This window comes from Anomalospiza imberbis, chromosome 6, assembly GCF_031753505.1.
Source record: "Anomalospiza imberbis isolate Cuckoo-Finch-1a 21T00152 chromosome 6, ASM3175350v1, whole genome shotgun sequence".
In the NCBI taxonomy this organism is placed as follows: Eukaryota; Metazoa; Chordata; class Aves; order Passeriformes; family Viduidae; genus Anomalospiza; species Anomalospiza imberbis.
Window position 1 is genome coordinate 39,639,281 of NC_089686.1, and position 9,926 is coordinate 39,649,206.

The 9,926-nt window shown below is 44.6% G+C and overlaps 1 protein-coding gene across 1 annotated transcript; it reads right to left on the minus strand.

Annotated features, from left to right (window-relative positions):
* Positions 1 to 68: 68 nt before the first annotated feature.
* On the minus strand, positions 69 to 9,926 carry RAPSN (receptor associated protein of the synapse). Its single transcript, XM_068193659.1, has 8 exons — positions 9,475 to 9,926; positions 6,518 to 6,856; positions 5,144 to 5,302; positions 4,722 to 4,820; positions 4,503 to 4,625; positions 1,880 to 1,933; positions 1,071 to 1,270; positions 69 to 294 (listed from the first exon to the last, which is right to left on the minus strand). Exons 1-8 carry the CDS (start codon positions 9,688 to 9,690, stop codon positions 222 to 224), a joined length of 1,263 nt encoding a protein of 420 aa, XP_068049760.1. The 5' UTR covers positions 9,691 to 9,926; the 3' UTR covers positions 69 to 221.

Here is a 9,926-nt window from a genome sequence, read left to right on the forward strand (position 1 = left end):
GGCGCGGGCGGCGCCCGGAGCCCGGCGCTGGAGGCGCACGGGACGGTCTCCCGGAGAAAGCCTTTATTACAGTCAGTGCCCGTACACAGCAGCGAGGGGGAAGGGAGCGGGGCCGCGAGAGCGAGTCCGCCCCGCGCGGGAGAGGCCGAGGACGCCCCGCCAGGCACAGCCCGAGGGGGCCCGGGAGCGGCTCCGTCAGGCCCCGGCCGGGCCCGGGGCGGTCAGACGTAGCCGGGCTTCACCGACAAGCGGCGGCAGTTGGGGCAGCCGCGGGTCCCGTTGGTCTGGAGGCACCTGCAACGGGAGGAGGTCGGGTCGGGGGGGCTCTCCGCGGCCGGAGGCTCCCCCGGGGCGGCTCCACGACTGTTGTACCCCACAGAGCTGTTCCCCGCGGGCCCTCCCGCCACGGGCAGAGACTGCATCGCTTTCCCATCCCTTCCAGGGAGGCACTTCGGCAAATTCCTGTACAAAAGTTTGTTCCTGTACTGCTGGAGACAAGTCCACAGAGCTCATCGGGCATGTCTCACTGCCCAGTAGTTTGATGCTAATTCTGGTGTCAATGTGAGACTTTGATACTAAATTCTTAGTTTTCAGAGTGTTTTGTAACACTCGTGTTTCTTCTACGATAAAATGATGGTGCAGCTAACTTTCATGGCAGTATCACGGTAAGTCTGAACAACTTCTTCAGCTCCGTGTGCCACTAGCCAAGGGAGAAAGTGAGGGGACTCAGGAAAAACCCAAACTGCCCATGGGAGTGAAGAACTGATTCCCCAGGGGGAATCAAATAGGAATGTGTGAACTGTGAACCACCTACAAAGTGAGGACATCAGTGAATAATTATTTAGAGGACAAGTGGGAGTGTGATGGATATGATGGCTAAATCTCACCCTCCAAGGCTGTGAGACTCTTAGCACTGCAATGGGATTCTGCAAGGCAGGATCAAATCAAAGGTAAGCAGGTAATCAAGACAAAGACCTGTGGAACAGCATGCATAGGACTACTCTGGGCATAAGCAGCTCTTTCCTGTGACTAATGTCATGACAATAATTTTAGTACTTCCAGCTAATTACTTCAAGTGGAAGAAGTGGGAGCAAGGTAGTGCCTGGAGCTGGTTGTTCTTCTCCCCAATGGACTCTCCACACATGCCACAGTACAGCTCCATCTCCTCCACACATTCATGGAACTTCACTACATGGTCACGCAATTCTTGCTGCTGCTCCTTCGTGCGATAGATCCTTTCACACAGGCAGTGGAGCTTCAGCAGGCCGAGCTGCACGTGAAGGACAGAAACATAAGAAAAGTGAACAACAGGGTGAACACAGACCAGAAACAGGAGTGGGAATGCCACAGCCCCATCAGCCAGCTGGAGAAACATCAGCAGGCTCAACAATTCCTGTCATTAACCCTTCTTTGTGTCACAAAAGGTAACACTGGGTTTGAGACACTCAGCAGCTCTTCCACTCATGGTTTCCTTGAGCTACCTCTGACATACAGTGTATTTCATTTTCCTTTGCCTCCAGCCAGCACACAGTTCAGCAGCTGTTCAGGGCAAAAATGTTTTTTCAGGAAGAGATCTCTAATCCTCTAGTTCTCTGCCTGTTTCACACAATGTTTCACATGGGAAGCATTTTCACTGCTTCCCATTCTTCTTTGCCTATCCCATTGTGACTCCTCACTCACTTTTCAGACTTGCAAACTGATGATTATCTGTGCAACTGCCCACAATCAAACACTTCCTGACAAAGCAAATCCCAAACACTCACTGGTTAATAGAAATGCTAATGAGCAACAACAAGCCGGGATAATTCAATGTTTCACATCTTATATTGCCTGACACAAGACTTATGAAGAGTGCTGAAAAGAAGCTGTAGGATCCTACCTTGTTGCCTAGTCCCTCTGCCAGCTCCTGTGCCTTTTCAATGCTCTCCAGAGCCTGTGAATTGAGAGCAGTAGTCGTTAGTTCTCAGCCAAATATATGAAAAACAGGCTTGTATCAATGTCCTGTGAGAATTATTTTAAAAAAGAGGTAAAGAAGTACAGAGTAAAATTTGGATTAACAAGTATCCCTGCAACACTGGAGAATCAAAGAAGCTTTTTTTGGGAGGGCAGATTTCCCTCCCCTCCCAAAACTTAATCCATGAGAAAAGGTTGGTTTCTGAAAGACCACAAGTAATGCAAGAGCTACATTTCTGTCACGTACACTCAGTGTCAGTGTTGGCAGAGGCTGGTCCCCAAGCAGAGAGAATAGAGACTTATTTAAACTCAGTCCCACATGCTCATTTGGGGCTGGGATGGAGCACTAGCAAAGCAAGCCGTGTCCCCATCCTACCTTGCAGGCTCAATAATTGTTGGGCAACTTCAATTTCCCCAGAGGTGAGGAGAGGGATCACTAGCACCAATACACCACACTCATCCATTTTTTCCCTGCTGTTCATATATCCATCTTGCCTTACTTACACATGGTGTGATGTAGGAGTGTTCTGCTATCCATTTTTAAAATCTGAAGGAAATATTTAGCATAGCAGCTGCCATACCAAATGACTCCCTACTTTCACTTAGATGTCACAGTGTTCCTTGCTGTTCTGATAATTAGTCTCTTTTTTCCAGAGCTATTGAGATCTGCTTCCTATTTGTCCAAGGGGACGAAGAGGTCTCCCTTGTGATGCAGTAGTTTTCAGGAGGAACATTATAAAATTTCTACCCTATCATTTGGCGTGACTGCTATTGTAGGAGGAGAGGACCAGATGAGATGCAAAAATGTGCTGTGAATGCAGAGGAGTTGGCATTAGACTTGTGGTGGCAGCAACAGCCTGGGATTAGGAGATGGTAGGGGAGGGAAGGAGGAACTAAAGGCCAGCAGGGAGAACGTAAATGGGAACTGTGCTTAGGAAGACTGAATGTGTACTGGAAACTCCTGAAATTAATGACCGTGAAAAAGAATCAAAGTGAAATGTGTGGGGTAGGGGAAAAGATGTTGACAAGTCTAGGAGACAGTTTGTCTTGGACAGGAATATGAGACTGCACAAGAATTAGGGCAAGCAAGCTGTGAGCAGCCTGTGAGGATCTGGAATAGCATTGATTACGTTACATGCAATTGAAATGGACTAACTGGCCAAAGAGACTGGGAAGATGGACAGGGAATCTGCAAGTGGAAAGTTAGCAAATTGCTTTACTAAGTAACGGATATAGGGATGAGTAGCATGAGAAATGGAAACTGGGCCTGGCAAGTTGAAGAACAGGCTTGGGTGAATATTCAGGGATGTGACAACTAAGGAGGTCACATTTGGTCAACAGACATAAGGTTCCTGACCCAGCAGGGCAGACTTCCCTCTAATGCCTGGAGCAGAATACAAGATTCCTCCACTTTCTTCTTCTGTGGGATTTGTTGAGATTGGAATTCTGTGCAAAGCCCTCATCATGTTCTCACAAGTGAGAGCTGCTTGATATCACAGTGGCTTGACACAGAATCAGTGAATGGAAGAGTTTGATGAGTGCTCTGAATATTCTCTCCTGCAGAGGACTACCTGCTGTGTCCTGTCCCATTCTTCTGATACTGAACTAATTTTTCAAGTCCATAGTTTCTTCTCCCATTGCTAACACTGTGTTTACTTACTGAGATTGAGCAGTGTGTCTCACCCAGCTGATTCCCTGATGGAGGCACTCAATGCTGACAGCACCCTGAACTTGTCTATTCTGACAGATACTGGACATACGAAGCATCTGGGATGCTTCATTTGAGCTAAAATTCTTGGTGTCTCAATATGAGTCATAAGAGTGAATTTTCATTATATTTAGACCCAACCAGCATCTTGATGTGGCACTGTGCACAGTTGTTCAGAGCTAGTTCAGGGCTAACCTTTGAGCATTTAATTCTGTGGGTGAGTAATATCTGGCCGTACAATGTGCTGCATCTAGTGCAGTCTGGACTTTAACACACATACACACTGCCTAAGCATTTTCAAAATAAGTATCTTCACCCCTTTGTTCTATATTGACTGGTTGTCTATCCCCAAATAAATTCCGGCTCTCATTCCTCTGTTTCACATCAGAGTTTACAGTCCATCAAAGTTTCTCCAGGAATTTTATGCCACATTTGCCTGCAAAGCACGTGGTGGAGCTGTAGAGCTGTCTAAACATCATTAGCAGATCAATGAGCTTAGTCATGTAACCAAAAAGTAAGCAGGAGAATCTATTTCAGAGCATAAGGCTTCCTTCCTCCAGTGCTGGTTTCTCAGCATAGAGCTTAAAAGTCATCAGGATTGACTAATGAAGCAATTATGTCATTTAGCAGTCTGACTCAGAATGGATGTTCCTGCCATTAGTTACAAATTCCTGGCTGAGAGAGACCATTCAGAGAAATATAACTCTACAAGCAATGGACCCTGTTGGTAGAACCAAGGGGGTACGGGTCTCTTCTGAACTGTACCCTCACCACCGTGCAGTACAAGACTGTACTTTAACCTTGTCCTACAAACCTCTGTAGAAACAAGTTTGCAACTGACCTTGTCCAGCTCCTTTTGAATCATCCAGCACTTAGTCACTCCTAGCAGCACCTGGATCAGGCCCAGGCGGTTTCCAATCTCTGTCATGATGCTCATGGAAGAATCATACCGAGGGAAGGCTGTCTGCAGAAGCAGGGAGGAAAACACATGTTTGCTATGAACTGCTTTTCATGCCCTCTTGCTATTCCCCCTATCCTTCCTGGCAGGAAGGAGCTGTACCTGCACGTCCCTGCGACTGCGATGGATATCGGCAAAGCAGAGCAGACACAGTGCTTGCAGCGGCCGGTCACCATGCTGCAGGGCAATCTTCATGGACTCCTGAAAGAAATTGCCTCTGGTCAGTAGAACAGCTTGTTCCTGGTTCAAAACACCAAGGCTGGGACTTTACACTCCAGCCACTGAAAGCTCAGCTCCAAAGAAGTGGCACCATAAGGAAGGAAAAAATTTTTCGCATGTTCCTAACCAAGGGCCATTCATAGACCCAAATTTTGAAGCCCTCTGGACTACAGAAACCACAGCTCTAAGACTGGAAGGCAGCAGGAAGATCTAGAGTCAGGTATGAATGGTAGGGTATCCCTCTTGCTCCAGTCCCGTGGCAGGATCCCCTGGCAGAGCCCCCCAGCTCTGCCCGTGCCCCGTACCTCACAGCAATCCATGGCGTCTGCCAGGCGCCCCAGCTTCCGATAGGCCACGGCCATGTGGTACTGGCTCATGGCACGGTACTTCAGGCTCCAGCCCTTCCCGTAGTCATTCACCAGTTCAGCAGCTTTACATGGGAAAAACAAGGCTTTCTCGTAGTCCTGTAAGGCACACAAGCACACAGCAGTTACAGCAAAAATAAAGCAAAAAGGAGAGAAGGAAAAAGCCCAACTACTTTTTATTTAGTAACAGTGCAATAGTTACCAGATTTCTGTACATCTTTAACTCATGCTGCTCCTCTTCCACGAGAAGTATTTTGGTGGATATCAAATTGTGAAAGATGGAATTGCCATATACTGAATTCTTATTATTCTCTGGGTTCAGGACACTGAGGCAATGACCCAGCAAAGGAATTTGATGTAGCATGCCATTAACTTTATTCTGCAGTAACCATTTGCCCTCCTCTAAAAGCAAAGGCTGAAAACTTCCTCTGCTCTTACATCATCTCTACTTGTAACATCTACATGGAGCCTTCATTTTCTCTAAACGGTGAGTTTGGATCTCCAAGAAGCGCATTATCCATCATTGCAGGAAAGAGGAACTCCTGGCCTCATCAAATTCACAATAAATAATAATACATTTTAAACTTTTTTTTTTGCATTAAAAGCATGTTAGAAATAAATCTTATTTTACAATAATTATGTAAAAGTTATATTAATATATAAAATCATTCTCAAGTAAGTTACATGAGACCGCAGAAGTGAAAAAGTCCTTATATTTTTTTGATTCTCCACAATGCAGAAAGGAAAGCACAGCTTCTCAAATGTCCTTTCTCCTTATTTTACACCTGAAAAGTATTCAGCACAATGTTATTTTCTTTATTTTTGGTCACCACACTTCATGTGATGATCTTCTATGAGTGAAGAAATCAAGACTTTGTGAGAAAAACCTATTTTTTGCTGTTTGTACCAGAAGCTAGAACTGGCAAATCACCCCTGTGCTCAGTCCCTGCCTGGCTTTACCTACAGCTGCTTGCTGGCAGCTATTTGCCTACAAGAGTGGTAGAAATAGAGAATCCATGGGTTTTGGCTGCCCGCCCTGTGTCTCTGATGTGATCTTCTTTGAAGCCAAGTTTGATCTTTTCAACACACATATTCACAGCTGCTTCTGCTGTGCTGTGTAAACATGACACTAATCCTCCCATCCTTACTGTGGAGGAGAGTACTCCATTTGGATTTTACAAAGAGATTTTAGCTTACAATGCTCTCTCAGTACTTCACTTCCTATGGGAAAGACAAAGGCTGAAATTCACCAGATTTCCAATTCTTCCCTGAATCTGTGGGGCAATCACCCTCCTGTCCCTTAGGTTTCTGTACCTTTATCTGGGTGTAGAAGTTCCCGAGGCTGCAGCAGACTCGACATTCCAGCATCTTGTCATCGTTGTTGTGTGCGTAGCGTAAAGCTTTCTCAAAGCACTCCAAAGCCTTCTGGAAAATGCTGAGGCCCAAGAAGGCATTGCCCATGCTGAGGCTCACCTGGCCATTCAGCTGCATGCTCACAGTGGTACCCTGCATGTTCAGGCACGTCTTACAGTAAGAGATTGTTTTCTGGAATTCACAGAGTTTCTCGTTGCTGCGAGCCAGGTTTAGGTAGCTCTCTGTAAGGAAATCTGGGTCTTCCAGCTCCCGTGCTGTGTCAATCTGGACCACTGCAAACTTTGAGTAGAGAAGATAGTGTTTACAAAAGTGTGTATTTTAGTTAAATACAGCTCAAGCCCCCACAGAATAGCACCCTGTACTGGAGAAGAGGGTTGTCTCTGACCAGGGCAGACAAGGCCATCAGCACATGGAGAAGCATTGTATGCACTGAGCCGTTATCTGGTGGTTTAAAAGGCCTATGAAGACCCAGAAGAAACCTCTCCCTCTCTTCACACAGTCTCTGGAAAGGGAAGATGAACTAGGCTGGCAGTAAGGGGAAAATAGCTGTTAAATGGCCCTAAAGAGAAGCTGATGAAGCAGCAAACATCTGAAAACACGCAGTTCTGTTTTCTTTCACTTCGTGTAATGTATCCCACTTTCTCTGGAATTCCTAATTCTATTAATAGAAGAAAGTAAGCTACTTCTTTAATGATTTTTCTACTAACAAATTGCAGCCTTGATCTTGACAGTTTTAGTTCTATAACCTCCAGGATTTGTTGCATACTGTTATCTTAAATGAAGTTTCTTTCAGGTGGCAAACTTTTCTAAGCAGTAACTCTTTATGTTTTGTGATGAAGCAAGCACACTGCTGGCTTGATTTAGTATCAGTAGCAAAGGTAAATAGTTGGCAGTTTTCATTAGACATTATCAGTTAGGATTATGGATTATGGATTATACTTCCTTTTTATATCGTGGCTACACATAATAATTTAGGCTACTAGAACATTTTACATTCTTTGGAAACAACAAAAAAAAAAAAAAAAAAAAAAAAAACAAAACAAAACAAAAAAAAACCACCACACACACAAAACCCCAAAAAAAACAACAAAACAAAACCACAAAAACCACAAACAAACAAAAAAAAACCCCAAACAAACAATAAAAAACCCAAACAAACCCCCCAAACATGACCAACCATAAATTGTGTATGTTGAGTTTGTAATCATCTTCTCAGTTTCATTACAGTTTAGGAAAGCTCCTATGTGGACTCGGTGATGCACACTAGCTCATGCTTCCCCACATTCCCTTAACTTTGCACAAGTTCTTCAGCGTTTCCTGACTGCCACAGCCTCTTCTCTTGGTGCGAAGTAATTTTTCCTCTCCAAAAGAGGTTGAGCATCACAACTCTTCTTAAATCACTTTTTATTTAATGCCTTTAATTCTGACCCTTTTGTCCTGATATTCCTCTCTCAATGGCTTATTGCTAAAGTTCTCCTTTCTCTATCCTTTGATGAGTTGCTGTGTAAAATCTTCCGTTTGACTGAAGCCATTTTTCTTTCCTAATAATGTGAAGAACTAAAATTGACCAACTCTGATACCACTTTCTGTTCTCTTCTCAGGTAAGGAATTATGTTTGGGTATACTAAGCTCACTCCTTTGCCTTTTTTTTTTCTCCATGAAGTCTTCAGTATTTCCTTCAGGTAGCTACATCTTGCCCTTTTTTCTTCTTTCTTCCCTAGTCAGTCTGTTGTTTTTGTCAGCACCTAATTTCACACCACTTAACAGAATTGTCTTCAAATGCTTTCCTAGTGTATTAATACCTCTCCTTTCTTCTTCATCCTAAGTATTTGGTTTCAATATAGGGCTTTGACATGTGCATGGCTTTATCAGTAAGGTGTGCCCCTCTCCACACTCCAATTCCAAACAGAGCTACCAAAAACTTTTCAATGAGTTGTACACACCCCTTTCACGTTTTGTTCTAAATGCTTATAATAGCCAGTCTAATAAGAGGCAACCCAAAACATCAGGACAAGAATATCAAAGCCTTTTAGTAAGACCCTATTTCAGGCTGGGATAGTTTCTTAAGACTATTACAACACTCTCTTGCCTTGTCTTACAGATTCTTGAGTTGCCCTCCCAAATGCTGCCTGCTGCTTTCTGTACACATGCTCTTTCTTCTCAGATCCTGAGACCAGCTTCTTTTTGTTCATTTAATTAAACTGTTTATTCTCATGTGCTTGAAATGTAACTTCAGCTGCTTGTTACCACTCTTCCGTCAAGCCCCATATCCCTCCTTCTTTCTTCTATACTGTCCTGACAACTGGAAGCTGCTCTCTGACCTCAACTGTGAGACATCTGGGATGTCTCAATTGCCTCACCAAAACAGCATCTTCTTTTCCCTCAACAAATAATTGCAATTAGAAAACCCCCACGTAAGATCTATATTAGATATCAGCCAGAAGCTGAACAAGATAACAGACTTGTCTCCACAAGATCAATACTTATTCTACAGAATCTGCTTGGAGTTCTACTTTTATGCTGACATACACACTGTAAACAGCTTGTGGACAAAGGCTCTGTTCTCATACCTGTTCCTGAAGCCTGATAACATGGTGTGTCTGTATGTGTGAAATAATCAAGACAGCTTCCCATGTTCCCATGTCTTTTTTAAATTCTGGAGAACTTAAATAACCCAGGAATCCTGATAAACCAGACCCAGTGAAAAATCATATTCTGTGTATCTTGTGGGCTGGAGCTCTCGGTAAGCACAGTGATTACAGCAGCCCAGAACATGCACTCAATAGCTGCTGTTTTCTGTTACACACAAAACACCCCCCACTTCAGGTTCTGATCTCCAGCCACATTCCATCGTGGGTGCGACACAATGGCATGCATTCATCTCCAGTTCACCTTACCTTCAGCATGTCTTTGTATCTGCCCATCTCTGCATGAGCAGTGATGAGGCAACCCAAAACCCGAAACCTGCCAGCAGGATCCGCAGACTTCTCCAAAACCCTCATCCAGACTCGCAGGGCCTTTTCAGTCTGGTTAGACTGGTAAAGATGGAGTCCTTTCTCTATCTGTTGCTTTGTCTGGTCCTGACCCATCTCCCATGGATTAAAAAGCCTCATACACTAACCTCTAAGGATAGCAAAAAGGACGTGCTTACAAGAGAACACAACGTAAAATGCCCCACTAGAAGAGGGCGGGTTGTGTGCTCAGAGGGCCCAGAGCCATAAGAACCCAGCCATGTCAGGGGGCTGGAGCTGTAGTAGGCAATGGCAAGAAGTGGTTGCTCAGCACTGGAGGCAGAATCCCAAATCCACTAGGCAAACGTCTTGCTTGCTAGGGCTCCATCAGTGCATTC